The 25,233-nt window shown below is 41.6% G+C and overlaps 2 protein-coding genes across 3 annotated transcripts in view; one reads left to right on the forward strand and one right to left on the reverse strand.

The window, feature by feature from the left end:
* Nucleotides 1-14,052, reverse strand: part of LOC137176808 (bone morphogenetic protein receptor type-2-like) — a 35,038-nt gene extending 20,986 nt beyond the window's left edge. Inside the window, exon 1 of the mRNA XM_067582748.1 lies at nt 13,134-14,052. Within this exon, the coding sequence (XP_067438849.1) occupies nt 13,134-13,212 (79 nt within the window). The 5' untranslated portion in view covers nt 13,213-14,052. The remainder of the gene's footprint in view (nt 1-13,133) is intronic.
* A 1,273-nt stretch (nt 14,053-15,325) lies between these two features.
* Nucleotides 15,326-25,233, forward strand: part of dock9b (dedicator of cytokinesis 9b) — a 66,421-nt gene continuing 56,513 nt past the window's right edge. For both annotated transcript variants that reach the window (XM_067582745.1, XM_067582747.1), the window contains exon 1: nt 15,326-17,028. In XM_067582745.1, coding sequence (XP_067438846.1) covers nt 16,915-17,028 — 114 coding nt within the window. In that variant the 5' untranslated portion in view covers nt 15,326-16,914. The remainder of the gene's footprint in view (nt 17,029-25,233) is intronic.

Here is a 25,233-nt window from a genome sequence, read left to right on the forward strand (position 1 = left end):
AAACTCTAGCCTGAAGGACACCACACATACGCATATAGAGGCGAGGAAGAAAAGTTGACATTAGAGCTTGAGACAACCCTAATTAAAAACAAACAAAAATAGCAAGTTGACCATGAAAACACAGCGCCGAGAAAATTAAATGTCAGAAAATGAGAGATGGATATTCAGCGTGCACGTTAAAGCTCCAACCTTTGCAGATTGTATTGAGAAAACCTTTTTGCTGAAATGCTTGCACTTATTTGCAGCCTATGCTCAAAGTTTGTTTTTTTATGTTTTCAGATTATAGGGATGAACTTAGGGTGGCATCAAATTAAAAGCTACGACGTGCACAGTGTGTTTTGAAAAACCAGTACTTGTCCAAAAGCAAATACAGTTGTGAAACAGACGGTTTGCTTGTTGATTTGTAGGGAACGTCTGGGAGAGAGAGGGAGAGCGATGCCAGGGAGAAATAGTTTGGGCCAATGTCAGTATGTGTGTGTGAGTGTGTGTGTTTGTGTACATAGCCTGCATTGTGGATAATCTCAGATAAGGGAGACATGATGTGCCAGTTTGTTTCCCTTACTCCCAGCTCCTCCCTTTCCTCTATCCGGGAAGGGTGGGTGGGGGGGTAGGGAGGCGGGGCGTCTGTTATGGAGGGGAGAGAGAGGGTGGCTGTGCCCTGCCCAAGGTCAAGCTAGCCTGTGTGGGCAGAGGGTGACGCGATGGAGTGGTAGCTCTGCTGGGCACGGCGCCAACTTTCCTCCTCTGCTCCCATCCACAGATAAACCTAGCCTATCAACCCAGGCCTACTGTGGGCCTTGGCTGCCCTGAACCTGTGGGCCTTTACTGCCTACTGCTTTGTGGGACTGATTTGCCTACAGGGGGAAGCACACTGTGCACAAGCAGAGTGGGAAAGGAGTTCAAACTAAAGGTTAAGTGTGTGGAGGAATTTTCATTTTGATGAGGAAACTGAATTTCAATGAGCTGAGGATGGCACTGCCAGGGTTAGCGCTTAGATCTGCGTCGGGGCAGCTGATGCTCCGCTCGCATAGATTTTCATGTTAAGAGTATGAACAAGCTCTGGGATAAAATAGTACAGGCACGACGTAATTATCACACATAACACCGTGCATGTTAGTGTGTGTGCAGATTCACCTCCGATCGAACTACAAGCTATTCAACAACAACTAAGTCTTGTTGTTGAATAGCTTTTAGTTCTTCAGCGAGCATGAAATGTAAAAAATAAATGGGATGTGTATAAAGATGTGAAAAGACACAGAGCAGATCGCAGAGAAACATGATTTTTCCCCCCTAAAATGAAAACCAGCTCTGCCATTAAACCTGAATGATAACATTACCAGGGAGACATAATGGGCAGAGATTCATTCATATTTTACCACTTTTCCATTGCTGCACAGGGATCTATCAGATTGCTGCTGATACACTTCAAAAAAAAGGAAAAATCTACTCTGAAACACTTCAGCAAGATCCGGTTATTTATCTTGCAAATTGAAAAACAGTTCCCCTGAAAAAACGTGTCATACTGAAGTCCGAATGAAAATTGAAATATTAAGATACCATTTTCTCAAGAAATCACTAGTTTCCAGTTTTCTTTTGTTGCTTAATTATTGAAAGGGATGATGTCTTGTCTGCAGCAGAATGCAGCTGTTATGTGTTGAGCTGCTCTTGTATACCTGCATTTATCATCAGATAAAAACCACAGTCGCTGGCTGCAGGATGAGAAGCTGCTTTTGTCTGATGAAAAAGTTTAAATATTGACATAGAATTTTCAAGTGGTGAATCTGCCACTGTTCATGTAAACTGCATAAATGTGAGAATGGAAAGCATGAAAGGTGTAGCAACGGTAACTAAGGGGGTCAGGGCTTGGCATACAACAAGTTGTTTGTGACGTCTTGGGAGTGCTGTACACGGATGCACTTCTGTCCTAACCTTCATGACTAGTTTGTTTGATAGGAGATAATAGGAGAACATTGTTCACCACGAGGTCAAAGGCTTTCACTTTGAATCTGGGGATTTTTTAATTAAACCATTGCACTGTGGTTAAGAGACACTCTGCGTTCTCTTTGACTGTTACAACTCACTATCATTCAGCTTTTTTTATACTCAAAATTAATAATAGTGACTTCTAAAGAGGTACAAGGCTAAAAATAATGACATTGTATACAATATTTTCTGCCTCAAATACAGTTCCTTTTCTAATTATCCAAACCCAGCGATGGAGGACAGTGGGTGGTGGAGTTGTAGAGGAGGAAACATAAAGGAACAATAGAAGGAAGTGCAGAGCCAGTGACAACACCCATAGACAGTTAGACAAACACATTGACCTTGCTCACCAGGGTTGGGAGAACAGAAATCCATAGAGCAGAGTATCTTCTGTCTTTCTCCCAAAGCTGGGTAGATACTGTGTGCTGACATTAATTATTAATATTTTTACTACAATTCAAGGCTATGAAATAAAAACCCTGTATTGATGCTCTTTCTGCAAGAGCTCGGGCATGAAAAAAGTGAAACAGAAGATAAAAAAAAAAAGGCTTATCTCCTGAATTTAATCTTGAAATTGATTTTGGGTTTCTATTCACAAGTGAAGTAGATTTGTTTGTAAGAGAAAAGCTGCTTTGCTGCTTTAAGACTAAGCAAAATACATCCACATAAACACTGTTAAGTAGTAAGAATAATGGTGTAAGTATGTAGCGGGTATCAAGTATCCTGATGATAATGTATGTGAAAAGCTCTCCACTTTGTCTCATGTCCCCCAAGGCAGACTACAGTGCCAAGGAACATGTCCACAATCCCCTAACCCTTCACCCCCACCAGCTCCACCCCCACCAGACTTCAACCCGTGACTGGCTGTCTGACTGAAATAACATTATGACACACTGACTGTGCAAAGCATTAAATAGTTTCATTGTGCCGACACTGCTGCACATAACAAGCCTGTGCTCAATAAATGGAGAGCAAGGACTGATCACATAGCAGCTTCTTTAATACCCATTTCCTCCTGATTCTTTACAAAAAGAGGTTATTCACAAGGGGGTGGGAATCCCATGATTCCATTCATTTCTGATTCTTTGGTGTCCAAATCGATTCATAATCGATCCTTGATTTAATGAATAGAAAGGGGCGCAATAATGCTCCAGTAATCTGTGTGCCAAACCATTCACTGCTGTCCTTAGTCCACTGAAATACAATATGAAACATAACTGGCAGATAAGATAAATGTTCTGCAGCCTTTTTATTTGAAAAAGTTAACTGCATTGATTAATGAATGAATTAATTTGAAAGCATCTTACAGTCTCCTGCCTGTATGAGAATAACAAAGTGAGGGGGAGGTGGAGTGCTCTGCTGTGTTGTTATTAACGTCATGTCTCCAGCAGTGGAGAGCAGCCTCTCTGCTGCTACACTTAGCTCCTGGGAAAGTCCAAGACGCTGAGTGGACGCGGGGTTGTCGAGGTGAAACAGACATCAGAGTTGGTTTGAGTTGTTTAATGCTGCAGAGTGTGTTGATCAGCTGGTCTTGTTTGTTTCTGCCGGTTCGCTGCTCCGCTCCATTAACATTAGTCTCTGAGTGACGGTGTAGAAAGTATTCAAGATATACTTCACGTTTGTTTTGCAAATGCAATTATTTAGACGTTCATTCAAAACATGCTTGCAACCGCTGCCTTTTGTTAAGATGAACTCTAGTGTGTGCGTGCTGTAGACTGACCAGGTGCTGCACAGCCCTCACAGTTGACTTCCGCCTTTTTTCTTCCATCAACTTCACCTTATTAACTAACATTTATCAAATCTATTTTTGATATTGATATGCAGAATCATCCACATCTACAGAATCGATTTTTTCCCCACCTCTATTGTTCACCCTCCCAAAAATATATTTACTTGTGTAGGTGACATCTGTAGTCAATGTAAATGCTGTAAATGTTCATATAGCTAGTATGCAAATAATGGCTGGAGGTATGATCAGCCCCAATAAATAAAGGCTAATGAACACTGAGGGGGTAAGTATGGTATAATGTACATTTCCCCAGCACTAATTCCATCAGTACAACAAAGATGTTGTATGATGTTGGGTATCTAGTCAGGGCTTCAACCTGCCATGAATGCACTGCTTGTAATGTTTTCTCTACCTTGCTGTTGAGCTGATGTCAGCTCATCACGCATGCCCATAAACGACCATCCATTCTGTAGCCTTGGTTGCTAAGGTTGTTGCTAAGGTTTGTCCATGTGTTGTTTACGTTGTCCATGCTCATATTTCAGATCAGATTTCCGTTCACACATGTATGGATTTATTTAAGAAGGTGACATTTTGACTAAAGAACAAGAAAAAGAAGTGAAATCCTGTTATTATGGTTTGTTTCATGTTTTGCTTACGTAGCCTCCCCAGCAGCTGGAGGCTAACTTATGAGAACAGAGTGGGCTCATCATGAAGGGGCCTTAAAGAGGCAGGAGCTAAAATGGCCTGTTTCAGCCAGAGGCTGAACTGAGAGGCTGCATAAAGAGCCAGTATAAGATGTATAAGGAGCTTTTTGAACTGTAAATCATGCAAAGATATTCCAGTAGAGCCCCAGATTTAAAATATATACCTGGAAATACGCAGGATATGTCCTCTTTAAAAGCCCATAAAAGGGGAAGCTGTGAGTACAGCACTTTGAATGTGGAAATTCTGGAGGAAGTGTTTCATTCATTATAGGTGGGGAGGGGAGGCAAAATGGAATGTCTGATGTGTAAATGGGTATTACACTGAATTTATCAAGACAAAGGGTAAACATGGAGGACATTGTGAGTTTCCATTAACCGGGGAACACAGGAAATTAGAAATAAAGGTCTGCTTCTCTCTCAGCCGTTGAGGTAAATAAAGGCCCTGGCTAGGGCTTGGCAATTTTTCGAAAAGTAACCAAAACCGATGTCATGACTCTCTTACCAATCTTATTTTAGTCATTTTGATATGTTCAATAAATTCGTTCTGTCATACAGAATGTCCACCTGCAGTTCAAAGTCATGTAATTTACCAAACATGTCCCGTGAAGACAAAATAACTCAAGTGTTGGAGAAATGCAACGCAGGGCGGCTGCAGATGAGAACAAGCCAGTACAGAAAATAATATGTTTTGTTGGTTATATGGGCACTTTGGTTTCATTCAACACGATACAGGAAAAAAACAAGCTACATGGAAATAACATCAGAAAATAGTGGAGCAGCTTCTTTAGGAGCGTTCAGTGAGCATGAGCAGGTGTCCCGAATCCTGATTCCCATCCTGTTTTTCCTGAAAATGAACCGTTAAGCTAATAGTAATAGATAATATGAAGAAGCTAAGACGAGAGCTGTCTGTATGCTGTGAGACTCGACTACACTTGAGACTTGAAGGCAAAAATACTGAGGAGACCTGTCTTGGTGACACGGTAATATTAAAAAATGCTGCACTGAATGTATTGTGTCTTTTGGAGCGCTGCCACATTGTTATGAATAATTAATAACATAACGGAGATATACGCAACAAGACTCAATTCAAACGAGAGCAAAATTTGATTAGATTATCAATTAGTCTGCATGAATTAGTAGCTCAATAGTTGGTTTACTCTCTGAATCTGTGAAGATATTCTGATCAAATCACTTATGTAGGCTATAACTCCTGCTTTTAGTTATTAAAAAATGTCCTGTTCATTTTTGTAAAATATTTAAGAGTATTATTAATGTGTTTTCACTTGTCTATTGCACTGATTAGGCTGTCATAAATAATGGATTGTTGATGTCAGGAGAGTGCAGACACCACTGTGGGAGGAATTTTTGATAAAAATGTGTTTGTAAGCTCCTACAGCTTAATGATAATCTTAGCTGCCGATAAAAGGCGTTTCAAATGACTGGAACATACCTGTTGCCAGTGCATAACGGTCCATCCTCAGAGCCGATCCATCTATCTCTCTATTTGATCCATCTGCACAAACGCATCTTCATAATATTAATAAACTATCAGAGTCAGTCTATACGTTTTAATCCTTCTGCCATTAAAAATTAAAGCACCCTTTTGAGACATTGGTTCAGTTGTTTCAACATGAAAATGTGAGTGACAGCTGTAAAATTTAACTGAACTATGTATAAACATTGTGAGTCAACTGCACTCAGGAATACTAGATTTCTTTCCAGTGACGCATTACTGTGCTTATATAGTGAATTTCCGAGGTAAACACTACTATTGCTGCTCTAGAAACAACATGTAGTTATTTTTAAAACATATATATATATATATTTAACTTGCAATCCTGTTCTGAATTGATTCTTTTTTTAAATGAAACAGAGGTTGCAGTTGTGAGGAGAGGGGAAGCGTAGCTTCAGACAGCCGGGGAGAAGTGGTTATCTGACATGCACGTCATGCAGACAGATGTGATAGGCACCGTACTGATGAAATGAATCAAATTTAAATGAATTTCATGTGAAGGATAATGATTTACACACTACATACGACACAGTCACTGTTTTTCTTTTTGCTGATGACAGACAGACAGTTGACTTCATGAACAAAAATGATGAAATTTAGTTTTGACTTTCATGAGTTTTTTTGTTCGCTGACACTGAATGTAATGTACATGAGGCCATGCCCACTGTGACCACACCCACCCCGTCTCCCCGGTCCTGAATTTCAGCCATTCTCATCCTGTCACTCTACCTGGAGCTTCCTGACCACATTCAGGAGGCTGGGGCAGGTTGTTTCAGACGCAGCTGTGTGTTACACAAGCGTTAACTACTGATTACGGTAAATAAATATGGTTCAGTCATAATCCAGCCTTTTCTGTATATTTTTCAGAGCTCCAATGTGAGGATGGAGAATCTTGCACACAGGTGTTTTTAATAAGATACTGTTTGATTATTCGTTAATGAGGTAAACGTGACAATTAAAAGTGATATTGATATTGGGTGATATCTCCCACCTCTAGTTTCAGCCACTATTTGAGAGTAAGAGGAGGAAGACAGTGTAACATGTGATGGAGCTCCAACCCAAGTGCTCACAACCAGGCTTTGCTCATTTGCAGTCAGAGCCATGAGAGCACTCCTGTAGTCAGTTTTCATTGGTGTGGCTGCAGCTCTGCATGGCCATGATTGGTTCTTTGACTGAATTCTGTCTTTCTTAGGAGTATTTCTGGTTGGATGCCAATCTCTGTCTTTATCTCTGATTGGCCGTGGCAGGCTCTGTCCCTGGTTCTGCTCTGTGGAGCTTGCTGTGTGATCTTGGCTTCCACTGCAGTATTGGATTGTGGGTCAGAGTATGCAGGCAAGGCCAGTGGAGCGAGGCAGATCAGAGAGAGAGAGAGAGAGAGAGAGAGAGAGAGAGAGAGAGAGAGAGAGAGAGAGGCAGAGAGAGAAAGAGGGAGAGAGAGGGTAGTCATATCAAAAGGCTTCGGAGTAGTTTTCTGCTCCAAGCCTGCTCATTGGATGATGGCGGGCACTGCTGAGTGTTTACCCATGGCCCAGTTATTTGCTAATCTCTCCCCCCCCCCCACTCTAACCCTCCTCCCCCAATTGGCCTTCGGTGCACCCTCCCACCCTCTCAGACTACCCCCTTCCCCTCAGCCTCGCTGCTAAAAAACAACAGCGATCTAATCTGGCTCTCTCCTTCCTACTGCCAAGGCCCATAGGAGAGATGCAAGACACTGCAGTCTAAGACTTGATTAAAAGTCACTGAGTGCACTGATGTGTTGGCTGTTTTCTCTCCACAACTGTTTCTGACTTCACATCCAAGATTAGAGACTGAAACACAGTATGGGTTTGGGAGCAAAAAAAAAAAAAAAAAATAAAAAAAGAGGCCCTCTTGACTACAGGCAAAAATGTGCTTGATGCACCCGTGCATGCACCATCTCTTCTGCAGACACTGTCCTCAGCCACTGACGTATACAAGTAGTGCTCTCAACCTTGCATTTCATATAAAGCCTTTGTACAATGCTGATTCTGTGCCTTATCAAAAATGTGCACAAGAATCATTTTAATGCTGAGCACACACTGGCAGTCGCGTTTCTCTTTGGTGTTGTTTTTGCCTCTGTGTGCAGCAGACGAGCACACCGGCCAATAATATGCCATCGTGCATGGCTGCTGCGTCCACAGAGAGAAATGTTAAAAATGCAAACGACCACTATCTATGCTTGTGTGCGTGGTGTGTTTTCGTCGTCGCAAAAAAGCTCAAGCTGCGGCACGCCGTGACACAGCCATTAGAAGCATGTATCGACCCTAATCATACCTGCTGCTGCTGTTTGGGTGCACGCTTGTTGCTGAGGTAGGATGGATGGGATTCACGGGTATTTGCTGACACCCCCAATTTTCCAAGTCCCCTGGTTGAGTTTAAAGATGTGAGGGTGGGGTGGGAGGTGAGTGGGCTTTAATCTGTCCCATCTGTTGCCCTGGGACTGCAGTCCCCCCCCACCACTCAGTCTGTGTCTGTCTGGGTCTGGTACAGTTATGCTAATCCTGGGGCTTACACTACCCTCAAAGCTCAGAGGCCTCCATTATTGACCACGATGCATTTATACCAAAATCTGCCCCCCCCCCTCCACTTCCCTCCCTCCCTCTATACCTTAACTTTCCCAAATATGTGATGAAAACACAAATGACAGTGTGCCTAAAGTGGTGTTTGCTATAACAAATGGGTGGTGGGGGGGTGTTAATCTCAGATTATTTATGAACAAGCAAAAGTTTGGTTTATAGGCTCCATCTGAATTTTAGCTTTTGTTTATAACATGATTTCCTTGTTGAATGAATGAGCAGTTATTACAGGCTCGGAAGGCTACATACTAGCCTGACAGGCTGATTTTCCCTGCACATCCACCCACTGGAGGCTGTGGTTGTCTGGTATGATGAGGTTTTCAGTTTTTTTTTTCTGAGAGAGCTAACTAGTGTTGTGATGTCCTGGTGGTTACAAGAAATTTAAATGGCAAACTAAGACCTCATTTCTTTGAACAAAAAAACTTTTTATCACCCAAAAATCCATCTTCCGTTCCCATGTTTTTTTCTACGATGTCTCTCAGAGGGTTGCTGTCAGCACACAACTGGTCTGAAACTTGTTCTTTTCACGGTTCTTTACTTGTAATACTGGGATTTAGGAGCTGCATCTTATACTGTTGCTGCATCATGTGGATAGAAACATATGAAGCCTAAGATAGAAAGCCTATACTGAGGGGACAACTGCAAAGACATTATCAGAATTATCCCATTGGGGCACACAGAATGGACCAATATCACCTTAAAACCTTGCAGTTGCTAACAAGTACCATTCTTTCTTCTTAATATCTTTATGCATATACACAAAGAAAACCCTCACAAAACTCATCCATACTTGGGCAACATTTTTGCGCGCTCTAGACTTATTGTCTCTGCTGGTCAAGGAGAACGCTTTCTGTTAATCATAGGCTGTCACTCTGAGTTACCATCTCAAGGCTGCACCTTTTGTTTTCTAAAACATCCACTAATTTCTCCTTTTTGCCAAACCAGAAGGTCGGCTGAACACTGTTCTATTGTATCACGCTTTGCTTTTACCTCTGTTCAGAACTAAAACCAAGGTACTAAGAGAGACAGTCATTGATTTTTTCATCTAATAGAGTACAAGGCTAGCTGTATTAGAGACCAAATGGCCTCCTCCCCCTCCATTCCAGCATTCATTGGTCTGTTTCTAGCTGCAGTCAGTGTCATCTCTTCTCACGAAATAATGATGTGGACTGAGTGCAAAATATTATGGAATCACAGTGGGCGCAGTGCTTTTATATCCTCCGGCTTCAGCAACGACTTTCTTATTTTTCTGACTACATTTCATTGCTCCAGTTGTGCAAACAGTGATGCCAAATTGCTGGCTTAAAATAAAGTACACATCATCATATTACCTCTATTTTTGCTTCTGTACACTGGCTGCCTGGCAGTTTTATGACTGATTTTTAGCATTTTACAAGCTACTTTTATCCATTTACTATCCCTGTGTTTGTCCTCCAGAGGGATGCTTAATAGACATCCTCAAAAGACCATAATGCACACGTAGCAGCCTAGCATTGGGGCCAAAGGTGATGCACCTTGGCAGTCTAGACCCCTGGGCTTTGGGCAAAATCAGTGCCATTAATTGACACACTATATCACACACATTTTCAGGCCACTGATGTATAAAATTAACTTCTATATCTTGACTTTCTCTTATTATTGTGCTGCATTCTTATAGTCTTTAGCTTTCATTATAATGCACATATAAGCTTTTTATATCAAATGTATATTTTTGCCTGAATTATAATAGAAGTATGGATGTGGTTTAAGCTAATAGCAAAATATCATCACACACTCTCTCTGCACTGTTACAGATGTTCCCTTCCTTGTTTTCACAGTGTCTCTGCTGCGTTATCACCGAGGCAGATTCCCCAGCATTCAATGTACTTGGCATATAGGAACATCTGATTCATCCTCATCTTAGTCGTCTCCAACCAACCAAGCCAGTAAACCAACAGATTAGATGCCCGGGCTGCCAGCAGTCTGTACCTGGCTCACCAAATTCTGTACGCTCCAATCTGGGCTGGCCCGGGTCGCAAACAAACTCCCAGCCATTCAGCGTGAGTCTGTAATCTCAAGCCAATAACTTCACTTTCTATTGAGCCGCTGATGTGACCGCCGAGCCGACAGCTTCAAGAGTACCCCGTGGCCCAGAGGGGCTGGGGAGAGACGGCTTGGTTGGGGAACAGTGGGCCCTGTCAACGCCACCGTATGGGGCCCACGAGACACAGCTTCAGGATTTGGACAAGCGGAGCAAATGAGCAGGCCTTTTTATGCTATGGTATAATACTTCTGCTCTAATCCTCTTTGGACCCCCAAACCTCAGGCTTACCTGGAACAGCAGTTAAAACAGTGCCTGAATGTGGGTTGTGGCACACATTATGGGCATGAATGTGCTACAAGTTAGGACTGTACTTGAGAAGAAGTAGGTCTAAAGAAAAGCCTCAACCTACTGTCCCTACTTAGGAACACCTGTGGTCACGCCGCAGGTAGTGTCTGCAGGCTTGTGCCACGTTTGGAACGGATTCTACTCCAGATTTTTTGAGCAGCAGGCGTACACCCACACACTGATTAGTCACAAGGGACAGGGAGTGGAAGGACGACACAAGCTCAGCTGCAGACAGGTTAAACACATGGCAGTTGGAGGAAAATAAGTAATATTTTGAAAAAAGAAAAAAAGAAATTAGCGGAGGTAATAGCCGAGTTAGGAAAAAGGGAATGATAGGAGGCAATAACGTTGATGGAACCGAGAGCAAAGGGAAGGGTGATGGGTCAGAGAGATGACTAACATGTCCCTGCAGACTATTAGGCCCTCTGCTTCCTCTCATCATCATCGTTACAAGTATCATCCAAAGAAATGGGCACTGGGATATCTCTGCTTTGCATTCATGAACCAATCAGCAGCACAGAGTGAGCGATTTGTCTCCTGTCTCTTTACAGTCATTACGCCAACAAAGTCTGACTGCTGCCCTAATTAATTTTGCACAGAGCAACGATTTGGATTTATTGACTGTTTACATGGCACGCATGCATATAAGTATCCATTAATCGTCCTTGTGCTGATTATTGAATGAATATGTCAATCCTCTGCCAGTCACTGTAGCAGTTAAACTGCACTCAGGGAATACTAATTTGCATGTCATGTCTCATAAAGGTGAGCTTATCACGATAATATTCCGTGATGATGGGCAATCTTTCGGCATGCGTTCTGTGTAGCGGGGCAGCACAAATGATTAATTACACATTTTGCTGAATTTTATGATTCAGGGTGAAAATTGCACCCAGCTTCTTCCACAGCCTCCCCCTACTGATTCCACGTCACACAACCTGACAATTCATCTCTTCAGTGAATATTTCATGCCCTACTCTCTCTCTGCTGAATCACCCCTCTTCCATACCTTAACCATCTACTTACTCTAGCGGATAAGTAGCATGCTTTTCCCCTCTACTGGTTAATAAATGGTCTCGTAATCAGATGATGTCAGAAATATTGTCTGGGCGTCGCAACGCTAACAATTACAGTCCTTGCTTGTCACTTTAATGAAGTGGGAATTAAAGAAATGCTACTACCACTTGTCTGTTAAATGCAAATGTAAATGCAAATTGGGACATACTGTAGTCTCTCTGTACTACCAGCCTTAAGTAATGAACAGACACAGTGGGTATTCAAATTATGCTCTACACTCACATATTTCCCTCTGCAACAGCAGTTATTATTCTCAGCTTCTGATAACACCCTGTCTATGAATGGAGGAGCCTCGACAATAACACACACTCACAGCAATGATAATACATTATTAAGAGACTGTTTATACACACATTCACGCCCACTCACTCGGCTGTAACACCGGATGAGCAAACTGGGCTACAAGACCACCTATTTTCATACACACTGCCTCAGACTGAGCCCCATGTTGAACTCCTATCACCTAAATCACCCATCTTGTAAAATACCTTCCCTGTCTTCCCACACATTCCACATTTCTCCCCCCCGCATACACTGTTCCTACATCTCTATGCAACCCAGCTACTATCTTATCATGCTCAAGGTCTCACAGAAGCCTGGCTTCAGCCCAAAGTCTTGAACAGGGGGCACAACTTGGCAGACAAGGACTGCGGTATGTTTGGCAGTGTTTTTCCAGGCCTTTGTACACAGAATGATTAAAAGGAGCCAGAGGTGCATTTACTGCTCTCTTCAAGAGGAGATATCTATTGAAGGCTACTTGACTACAATGACATGAGCTTCACAGATCACTCCAGAATTGAGCCAGGCAGACAACAAGATGGAAGAGATAGATAAGAGACAGACAGACAGGCAGACGGACATATAGGGAACATATGGTGATGTGCAATATTCAAAGAGCTGAGTTAAGAACACGTTTGTTTGTTATTGTCTGCTAGACTATCTGTATTAAAATGACAAAATAATTAAAAGAAATAAAAAAAAACATTCATACTATAGCTGCCCCAGTGCAAAAAAACACAGTACATGTAGAGGCTGAGTAGCTTACAACATTTGCAGATGTGTGGACGAAATGCAGACTGTACAAACCAAAGGAAAGCATCAAATATTCATAAGAAGCACATTTCCCCCCTCACTCCAAAAATCAATTCACTAATAAGCCACTTACCAGCCACAGAAGTCAGGAGAATCGTCAGGCAAAACCCAAATTTAGCGAGTGATTTCATCGTGATTCGGCCCACAGCCATGACAGTGGACACCGACTTTGGTCTCGGCAGTTGGAGCTCCTCCAAATCTTAGTTTTACTTCTTGGTCCTCTTCTTTAGCACTTTGTTTTCACCCCCTTTTCCTCACGTCAGCTCAATAACTTGAACTGCTCTCTCAGGCATGGAACAACACATTGAGTGAGGTTTGGTGCGAAAAAGAAGCGCTCCTGTGTTTGGGGTTAGGGTGTCGTAATTTGATAACTAACTACCAATTAAAGTTAAGTTAGTCCTGCTATCGTCTCCAGCATAAACCGGGACAGATAAACCAAGCGGCTAACTTGTTTGGCGGATCTGCCGTCTAAAACTAACCAGCGAACAACGTCCATATCTGCGAGCTAACATGCTAGCTGCCTGGGGCGACTGTCTGATAATAGAAAACTTAAGCAAAGAGGGTAAATATCGCAAAAAATAACCGACACACAACTCGTTCGTCTACATCTAGACCAATCTCAGGTGTGCATTTTATAAAATCGTACACCCTTTCGACACTACATGCAGGAATTTGGCATATAAACGTTAGCCAATTAACCTAGCTCGCTTGGATGGTTTGCTAGCCGACGTTAGCTTAATAGCTCGCCAGTTAGTTCTCCGCGTCCCGTCTCATTTCACCGTCTTCCTTGTGGGAAAAAAAAATAATTCACAAGTCAACAGTACAAGTATAGTGAGCTTCTCTGGTTTGCGACAGACAGAGAATATTACTCCCGAGCTGGCAGACGACGGGAGGGAGGCGATAGATATCTCTTAGTGTGATCTTCCCCGGGGCGGTCGACTGCGTTTGTAGGTTTGGAGCTCCGCTCGGCAGACAGACAGGCAGGCAGGGCGGCTGGGAACGCCTCGTTTGCAGGCTTGTCTGGACCGCTCGTCTCCGGTATCAGGTTGCTGTGGGTTGCTGTTGGGGGTGGAGGACAGTCCTACACAGCCAGGAGGGGTGCTGCAGCGCCGCTGTGCCGCAGACTGTAGATACAGCACCCTGGCAACAAATGCTGCATTCAGGCTCTCGATGCAATCCCCCGAGGTGACAGCGGTTCCCAATCTTTTTCCTTGAGGGACCCCTGCCCTATCACTGAGTAAACACACGACCTGACGAAGTGACATGTTTTAATGATATTTCTTAGTATATATTCAATGCATAACAATAACAGCACAGGACAACTGATAACTATACAATTAACCAAATAGTGAACGTTATAACTGCAGGAAGTTTGTGTAAAACGAGCAATTTATATCAATATTGAGCAGAATATTTGAATATTGCATCAGAGATGAGCTTTCCTGATATTTTTTAGGAGGGTTTTATACAGTTCTCTGTATTATTTGTTTTTAACTATCATACATACTTATCATGCTTATTTGGGACAAATTCAGTGTTTTCCTCACCCTGTCGCTCAGCTGTTGTTTTATTAGCTCTTTTGTTGTTTTCACTGCATACTTTTCTAATACAGGACGAGTCTGTTTAGCAGAGAGTGAGTATAGCTTGTGTTCATGTCTTCACCGCGCCTTTATCCTCGTTATATCTTAAAAAAACATATAAACTTTAAAAATAACAGCTACATTTAGCTCTCGCGTAAATTAATGAAATGCTGAGATATACTGTAAATACAGATATATTTATTCAAGTTTTCTTACACCCGTTAAAACCAAGAAGGCCTTGCGACGCCCCCTTGAAGCTTTGGCGACCCCTAGTGAGGGTCGAGATTCCCAGGTTGGGAACCAGTGCGTTAAAAAATGGGTGTCGGGACCCCCACAAGGGGTCGCGAGATGATAGGACATGATAGGATATAGAAAAAAACATATTTTGGACACAAAACTGTGTTTTTTATTTCGAGCTTTCTTCTGATTTCTGCTTCATTTCTTGTGGATTACTGTGTTTTACCCCGTCAAGCCTCTAAAAGTTATTCAAATAAAATCAAATAAGTCCTCTTTCTAGAGATGCAAGGTCAGACCATTTCGGCAGACGATTAATCAGAAACTATATTGATAATTGAATAATCGTTTTAGTCATTTTTTAGGTAAAAAATGTTAGTCAGACATTTGAAAATGTAACCTTGGTCTGTGGGGATCTTTAACGGATATATTCATTGCTTTCTCTTTCGTTTTTTTTTAATGGAAAAATGATTAACCAATGAACCAAAACAATACCAGGATGAACCCTTTGCTTTATTTTAAGGTTCACAGGACAAAAAGATTGGGAACTGCTTTCGAGGAAGTAGTGACTTAATAGGTCCACTCATTTCCATTGTAGCACTTAGTCATAACTGACAGGTTTCATTTTCAGAAAATGTTATTCACAAAGCTGCAAAATTGTCTCAGTTTTAAGTTTCAAGTTTCAGATTTATTTGTCATTCCAACCATATCCACATAGAAATACACATACAGTAGCGATTAAGTAACTGAATTAAAAATACTTACGGAAATGCATGGTTTTATACAAAATAAATCAAGCCTAAATAGATCATATAAAATGTGAGAGAATATAGCAGTCCTCTAATAAAAGACTCAGTAAACAGGGGAGCAACAAAACCAACAGATTAAAATGGTAATATGTTGTGCTGGATGTGCAGGGAACTGAGTGTTAGGTGTTTAACAGTCTTGTGGCCTGTGGGAAGAAGCTGTTGCACATTCTGCTTGTGTTTGATTTTATTTTCCCTCACAATGCAGAGGGCTTTTTGACTGGTTAATTGGTTCAGTTTTAGCGCGCGTGATAAAACTAAATAAACAGAATCACCTGAATGCCATGTGTGTAGGGAAATTCCACATCAATGATCACAGTTATTCCAAAAAATTGTAAAAGATTATGATGATAATAATAATGATAATAATATGACATTATATTACTATCATTATACTTTGAACGTCTACTCAAAATTCAGATGATATTTCCCACTGCTCCTAATGGCATCAATAGTTATTCAACTATTAGTGTAACTTTACTGCCTCTGTGTGGTCAAATAACTTCATACATCGTTAACAGTCTAAAAGAGGACTGTGATTAAAACAATAATTATTCCAGCAGATGGCAGCCTGTGCCTACTGCAGAGCATTGTGCGGTTTCTAGTTGTATAACATCAAATTAGTATTGATTTTATGTGCCTTGCAGTAATACAACAATTAGGCATTAATTACTGTCTAATGTTTCCGTACTGGATCATGTAGTGATATAGCAAACCTCAGAGATGTAGAGACCCAGGAGATAAAAATAACGTGAAGTGGTGTCTGGACTCTATAAAGTTACAGTTGAGTCTCCCACAGCTGCACTGTAGAAATAAACTATGAAGTTACACCCAGCTGTACATGATGGATGGATTCGTTTATAGTACTGTCTCACCGGGCTTTATTACGGTGAGGAAGAGGGGGGGCGGGGGCGTGTCAGTTTGCACAACGGGACCTCCGCTGACGGGACAGAGCATACTGTAGCAGGCTTTGGATGTTGCGCTCTCCAGTTGCTGTTGAAGAGTGAAGTCATCTTAGGTATCCTGGACTACCCTGTCGACTGTGGATCCGATCGAGCTGATATAAAGTTCAGTAGAAGCGCAATGGCGGGATAAAAAACAGCGCTTGTGTGCATTTACGCACGCAGCACAGCCAGGAGCGCAGGATTTCAGCCTTCGCAGTGCCTCTGGGCGTACATCCCTCGCAGTCTGCTCTCCTCAGTACCTGGCTGTCTGATGAAAGCTGGGATAAACTATGGCTTCTGCTCCACCTGAGGCGAGGAAGTTCACCCGAGGGCTCAACAAACCGGGTACCGCCGCAGAGCTGAGGCAAAGCGTCTCCGAGGCTGTCAGGACGTCAGTGTTGGTGGTAAGAGAAACGATCCACAGAATGCACATAATCATATACTATGCAGCATATCAGGAACTATATTATTGATAGAGCCTTTCACTTCTTCCATTAGGTCAGAGGTCAGCGTCACTTAGATTTGGTAGAATATTCAGTGCCTTGCTCAAGGACACTTCAGTAGCCTTAGTTAAAAGTTGGACCATCTACTATATGCTACAACATCCATCACTTATTTATTGGAAAATCTTTTTTTTCATAGCAATGCTGTCACTTGCTGGTGCTTATTCCCTGTTGTCAGACTCTGCAGGGTGTCTTTTGTTACAACTTTCTCAAAGGGGTTGCCAGGTAACTGAAATATACACCTCCAGCTCACAAGGGACAAGGAGGTGACACACACACACACACACACACACACAGACAGTTGCATGCACACTTCTTTAGTTAAACCTGTCACCTGACCCCTGAAGGTGCACCTTGCAACCAGATAGGTTAGGTAGAAACAGCTGAGTAATGTCAAAAGTAAAAAAGAAATGCCATGTGTTGTTTTTACTGTATATCAGGACATCATACAGCATGTAGGCTGACTGACACATGCACTCAGTTACAATATTTTCTATGATGAGGATGGTGATGGTATTGCATAGGCAAGTTCCCTCATGTTATGACAGGTAAAGCATTTAAATACACCTTGAATGCATATTTTGATTTATTATCTCTACAAACTGTGCTGTAGGTGGTTCGCTTTACCTTTTGAAGTGTTCTAGTCCTTAGGGACTTGTGCACAGCAGTGACCTGACTAACCCTGTGTCTGTGTCTTGTTGCATAATGGTGATCAATACGCCTGCAACTAATGGCTGTCAATCATGTCCAGTTTCTCTCTCTCTCCATGGTCCCAGTGTACCTGCTGATCTTGATAAAGTCATCAAACGTCACACTGACAGTTTCCTCTCTTCATAAAGAGACCCTCAGGATTGAGGCTTTATCCCCACCTCAGCTTTTGCACGTTGAGTTGGTTGAGCTTTTATCTGCTTCCCTGACCCCAAACAAGTAAAGAAAAGCTTTAAATGTATATATAACTAAATGGTATTTTCTTCTTCCTCCTTGTCAGTTGAAGTTACCCCATTTATTCTTCCTCACTATGTAAAACTAATGGGTCTCTCTTTACACAGCGCAAAAAACATAAAGCATAAAATATTCAAATTATTCCAAGTAGTTTGTGCAGCGTTATAAAAGTGTAATGAAGGAGAAAAAGCTAGAAGTAGTAACTGTCAAGTTAAATTGTCAATGTATCCATCTGTGTGTCTCTGTCCCATCAAAGCTTTTTAGGTCAAACCTAATATGCCAATAAAGTCTATTGAAAACAGAGCCAACACACTGAAGGCAGTGCATTTCATGCCATGTTTGTGTTCTCACACATAGTGTAGAGTCACAGTTGACCTAGCTGGTATATTTTCCTAATTTTGCTGAGACTATTTTCATGTGTCCGTGGTCACATGGCAGTGGGAACTCAGGGCTCCAGTAGATCTTGTCAGTGCTGATGATGTGACATTGGCACTAAGCTTGGGTCATCATGTTACACTCGCATAGCGTGCATCATTGCCTCAGTCATAGTACAGTAAGGGTTTAAACCAGTGGAACAGTGCAGCACAAGTGTACATTTTGATGTACAAAAGCTGCCATTTCTGTAGTCATGAGTATAAGTATGTATACCAAGTGACTACATGTACCTTTCTTATTTTGAGTGTCATATTTAAGTGTCTTATTTTAAGAGTTCTTGTAACTGTTCACTCCCACTCTTGCCACTCTTGGAGAGGGAGTGTGTAGACAGTGTAGACCAATCAGTATGAGGCACTGTTGCAACATGGTCTTGATTGCTCACCAGCTTCCTCCAGCAAACAGTGCTAATTGAGCTAAAAATAGTCGTTTTTACACTTCTGTGTGGATTAAATAAATGACATATAACATGTTAATAAGTGAGCTTTAGAAGTGCTGGTATGTGGATTTTGTTACCTTCGGGCAGAGCCAGACCAGCTGTTTCCCAGGGTCACTTAAAGGGCTGAAAGGTCACCATTTTGAGTGAAGCTCCAAAAATACCAGAACCTACATTTCCCATAATGCTACCAATAGCATATTTAGTTAAACCCTCCTTAAACGCCACACCTCCAGTTTGCAACACAAGTTTTTTCTTTTAAATTTATAATCTCCAATCCCAAGCCAAGATAATTGATGACATCACTACATCGTCAGGGTTATTTTCTCAGACTTAACAAAGCTGAGTTAGCATTCCCCATGACGAGTGAACTGACCTTTTTGTGTACAATGGGTGGAGTTCCCCTTTAACAGACTTTGGAAGCTGTACAGTTAGTTCAGGTTGAATTAGCAGAAATTGCTACTTTAAGCTATCAGAAACTACTTTGTACTTTAATGGTAGATCAAAAGCAATGCATCTGGGCCCCATTATGCATCTGTTACGGTACATCTCCTAAAAATGTACTTCTCCTGTATACCTCTATTTTTGACTGTGTACTTATGTTGCAGCTGTTTCCCCTGCCCAGTTGCGCTGCACAGACATGCTGGTATGGTAAAAGCAAATATATATATATAGTATACCAGACATCAAAGAATTTCCTCAACCACTCCGATTTCACCCAGCAAGAAGCGGGTCAGCTGGTGTTGCATTGCGGTGTGTTGTTTGACTGGCAAGTGAAAACCTTCATCTGATCCAACTGGTTTTGTATGTTTAAGCCAAAGGATCCAGGAAGTATTCTGTAGATGAAGCGCAGGTGTTGCATATCAACAATCCTGATATGCATGGAATACACAATCCATTATTCAGTCTTAATCTTCATCTCCGCTCTTTGCAATTATGTCAGAGCAGCCTAATAGTTCTGTCTTAGCCCATAGTGTGTGGAGTGGAATAATGGATGTCAGATCAGATCTCTGGGCTGTATTTAATAATGGATGAGATGATGGTAGGTGTCCTGGCTATTTTTAAACTCGCCCTCTTTCTCCTCTTGGTGTCACACTAAGCACCCGGGAGACCATCAATTATGAATATCTACATACAGTATGTGATAGAATCATCTAGATTCAAGACTGAGGACAGCTCAAGGCGGCAGGGCTCAAGTTGGACACTCACACACACACACACACACACCATAGTTACTGCAGGCGTGGTTGGCTTTCAGCTATACCTTAGTAAACAAAGTGGAAGCCAAGCAGTAGAGCAGTAAAGACAGCCCCTGCAGTTTTAATAATCACTTCCAACTGTGGGAAATGCTTGCTTGGAGATTTTTATACCACTTTCTGCCTCCTTCTTGCCTTGCTGAATAAGTCAGTGCTCAATCCTTCATGCATATATACATACACACTATAGAAAAGGCATACACTGAAATTGCCTTTTCATATTTTTGGTTTACATGTCATTTTCCTCATTTCTTTCTTTCTCTAAGCTGTGAGACTCCTTTCCCCCCTAAAATAGACGCCAAAATCTCAGAGTGCGAGCAACACTAACCCCATAATGTGCATCCTGATACCTTAATACCACCTCCCATTTATAGTTAGTTACTACCAGCGGTTCTGACTGTAGAACTCCACTTAAGAGTAAACTCCACTCCAGAGGATTTGGTCTGATTAGAGCATAAAAAAAAAAAAAACCTGGCAGAGATAATCTGCAGATTTGCAGATGCTTTAGCGTTGCTGACCTATATCTGTGTCATGATACAGGAGCTGTGATGAAGTGGGGCGTTTTGGTCGTCTGCTGGGTTTGGGGTTGAGTCCAGAGTCGCTGCCGCTGATAGCTGAGGCTGTGGCTTTTCTGGCCGTGTGGTTTCCCATGTCTTCTTTATTTAGGCTACTCCCTGTGTCGTTACCACCCTTGCACTGACGTAAACAACCGCTGTCTTTTTGTGTCCGCGGCCACTCTGGCCTGCGTGTGTTTGTGTAAGTAAAAGGTCTCGTCTGTCATTTGCCTGCCCGTGAGTGTCAAACTTAATTTCTCCTCTAAGACTGACAGAAAACAGCGTGATTCAGCAACATCAGCAAGATTCAGCAACACACACAACATTCCTATTACATGACATGATTTTGACATGTTGCCAGTTTCCATCAATCATCGTTCTTCGGAGCCTGCAGGCTCACAGATTGAAGCCTGATCTCGTTTGAGTGCCACATCGTTTTGATTGGATAGCTGCTGCTTGTTTTCGTTTCTGCTACATGGCCCGCAGTGTTGACTCAAGAGAGGGTGTGAGAGAAGTTTCAGCTTATTGCAACATCTTCAGTGTTTGGAGATTTCCTCCGTTATTTATTGTAGGAATCTGCCTTAGGTTTAGCAGACAGCAGGGTTACATCTCAAGTTAAGCTGATTGTGGCCCTTTTTTTGCATTAATAGTGGAAAAAAGGGCATTAGACAATATGTCAAAATATGGTTCAGCTGAAATTATATTGTGACAGGTTAGTGCATATTTGTAATAATAATAAATAAATAATACATTTAAACTTTTCATTCATGGTGAAACCCAAAGTGCTACAGTATGAATAATATAGAACACACAACATAAAGAAAATAGTGGAAAAGCCTTCTTGAATAGAAAGCTTTTAGGCCTTTTTAAGAGTCTGGGGTCTGTGCTGCCCTCAGATGGTTAGAAAGGCTGTTCCACAAGTTTGGTGCAGTAGAGCAGAAGGCTCTGTCCCCCATGGTGCAGAGCTTGGTACTGGGCAGATCTGAGGGTGTGGGTGGAGGTTTATGTTGTGATCAGTTCCTGTAGGTAGGGAGCCGCATGTCCGTTGATGGATTTGTATGTGAGAAGCAGGACTCAATCCTGAAGGAGACAGGGAGCCAGTGCAATGAAAACAATTGGTGTTTTATGTTTGTGTTTTTGCACTGTCATCAGGATCCTGGCAGCTCTGTTCTGAATGTACTGGAGCTTCTGGATGCTCCTGCCAGGGATCTCTGTGAAGAGCACATTGCAGTGTGCTTACATGGGAAATGTATAGTATGTATGTATATATAATGTGTTTGCATGGGTTTTCTTTTAGCACATTGCAAAGACTATACTGTGTATGGAATAGAGCATTAGTAACTCATACACTAAGTGTATTCATATGATTGCATAAGATCTTTTAGTGTCTTAGTGCTTTCCTGGCGCTACACTCCACTACAACACTACAGAGCCATCCTTTTAAGGGAGTAGCCCAGTGATTAAGTATTGCACTTACATAAAGATGGGGGACTTGCAAGACACAGATAAAAAAGAGGGTCAAAATTAAAGCAGCAGAGGACAAGATATCCTGACTTTAGTGCCTAATACCGCTGATAAACACTGGAACCTACATTTCCCATAATGCAACCAACAGCATGTTTAGTTAGACTCTCTCTGCCTTGTAAATGCCCACAACTCTGCACCTCCAGTTTGCAACCTTTCTGTTATAAATTTGTAGTCTCCAAGCCCAAACTGAGATAACTGATGATGTGATGACATCACTATGACTATGAATATTTTCTCATTGACAAAGCTGCTCCAGAGCCACAGAGGACATTATACAGCAGTTCTCACAGGCTGAGCAGTACTCCCCATGACGAGCAAACTGATTTTTCTGTGTAAAATTGGTGGAGCAACCCTTTAACTGATTTGCACAGTTACTCATGTAAAGGATAAGCGCGTTTAATATAACCGCAATTAACAAAACAGTTGCTATTTCAATCAGGAGCGCAGCCAGCCTTGTCTGCAAAAATTGGGCAGTGACCATAAAAATTTCCTCTGACCCAATTGACACAATTGCACATCCAGCTCTCTGTTGCATGAGTAAAAATAGCCATTACACTTTAGTGTGGAAAACATTTGCGGTTCTTTTGGCGGCATGGGAATCCTTACATTTAAAAGTTCAGCTGAGATAGGTAGAAATAGAGCGTGATGACCAGTGGCATAGAAAGGATATGATATAAACACAGGCAGCAGCAGTGTGCTAGTTTTTCTCATTACTGGTGAGTTGGCCACAAAGAGTATTGAATACAGCCAAAACCTTGTGGTTGGACAGAGTTCTTTCTTTTAATCAGTGTGCACAAGGATCCTGTCCCAGTCTGCCAGATTACCTGCAGGCCTCATCACACGAATGTAACCCAGATTCCTCAGCAACGCTCATTATTGTCAGCCTGAATTTAGGTCCCTGATGAATTACTGGCACTATTACTGGCCTGAGATGAAGAGATAGATCATAGTTAAACCTTCAATACATATACTAAAAGCGCAGTGGGAACACGATCTTTGCCTTTTATTTTTGAATGAGACTAGGAAAACAATCCTTGAACAAGAACATGACTCTTCTCTCCCTGTAAGGCACATGGCTTCCTGCAACTAAAGATTGCCAAATTATCAAAAGTATATCCCGCTTTAGATCCCACTTGTGACAGATCCAGCTACAGCTACCCTTCACAGGTGGAGGTGGTGGAAAGATGGCATGTAACAAGAGAAATAATCTGCTAATTTTAGAAGAATATAGACACATTTTATATCCTGTTTTTCCACTGTCACTGGAATAAAAATTCAGTTACTAATACAATAGGGTTTTTTTTGTTGTTAATCAATGTATTAATGCTATTTAATCGCAAGATCAGATATAATCTCTCAAGCCTAGTGTTACAAAACAAACCGTGGATAGTTTTTCCATGTCCCTTTCATCAAACCACTGCAATGAAACTTGGCTGCCATGCCGTCTTTTGAATCATCGCTCTGCTTCAACTACTCTCCGGGTCACATTACAGTATGTTTTGGACAAAGCTTTTATGATTACATGCCCCTAGCGTTTGGTACAGGCTTGCAGCTCGTATGGCATAATTTCTGTTTACTTTGATTCACGAGAAAATCCATTAGAAAATATGAGGTAAGAAGCATCGTCTGGCTTTTTTTCCAGTGAGTCATCAAGCTTTAGTGTTTTTGCAGTTTCAGGAGTGGCCTGTAGGAGGCAGCAGTGACGTATGTCTTCTATCTTGGCACTGTCCTCTTACCTGAGGTACTGTAGTGAAATGATCATGCTGCAAGCATTTAAACGTGTAAAGACAAAGGCTTGTGCTCTTGTGTGTGTGTGTGTGTTTGTTCTGAGTTTTAATATTTGTGTGTGGCACTTTCACATTCATTAGCTGTGGAAATAAGGCTTTCATTTAGTCACCCACCCTATAAATCTTTACACATGTCTGGTTTGATTTATTTGGTTTATGCTACTTGTGCAATGAGAAAAAAAAAAAAAAAATGCTGACGTCTATTGGCATGAGTGATTGCCGCCCGCCAAAAATGTCCCTCAGTCATTTCTTTATTTTCTCTGAAATAACAGTCTTGTTGCCAGGAGACCGGCTTTAATCTCTCATACGGTATTTAATTATTGTGTGTTTTTTTCAGAAAAAAAGACAGAGTGATGTTAAGGGTTCACCACATTTAAAAGCAGACCAAAAAAAATCCATATTTTGCTCCAAACCTTCCAGTACAAAAACCATAGCGTTAAAGTTTATGGAGATAATTTATGATGGAGGAAGGGTGCCCTACAGTGTCTTGTAAATTTGCAGATGAGCATCTGAGAAGAGCATTATTTTTGTTTCTCCTGCATTAAGGGGATTTTATCTTTTCCATTGCGCTCTGTATCTACGTCATTACTAAACAGCACATAGGAACAACTGATAAATGTCTTTTGTGGATGTTTATTCTGATAAAGTAATTTTGTGGTCTGGAACAATGTCTCTCTGGTTTGCAGAGGTCTGTGAAAAGGCTATTAGGTGCATTGTAGGGTGCAGTTTGGATTTCATTAGATTAATGCAGTCTCTGAGGAGTTGCCAGACAATACTGCTGAGGCTTTTTTGAATGGGCCTGAAAACACTGCAATGAAACAAACTAGTTAACAACCTTAAAGGGGCAGTTCATCAATTTTACATATGAGATCAGTTTACTTGTCTCAAGAAAAGAAAACCGAAGTGAAAAATTAAGCAGCTAAAGAGCCGGATATTTCTGTTAGGGGCTAAAAAGAGAGTGAATATTACTTACATTCATCAAATGGGCAGAAACACAGCTCCAAATTAATGCTAATGTTGCTTGTATGTGCATGATGTGTAAACAGGGAACTGTTTGCTAACAAGTTGAACATATGTTGTGTTTACAGCTTGTTTCCACTGCTCCCAAGTAGCCAAAAAAGTACTATTGCAGGTTTAAAAATTCCAGTTGTGAAATAATAACTACCAGAATC

This window comes from Thunnus thynnus, chromosome 24 (assembly GCF_963924715.1).
Source record: "Thunnus thynnus chromosome 24, fThuThy2.1, whole genome shotgun sequence".
NCBI lineage: Eukaryota > Metazoa > Chordata > Actinopteri > Scombriformes > Scombridae > Thunnus > Thunnus thynnus.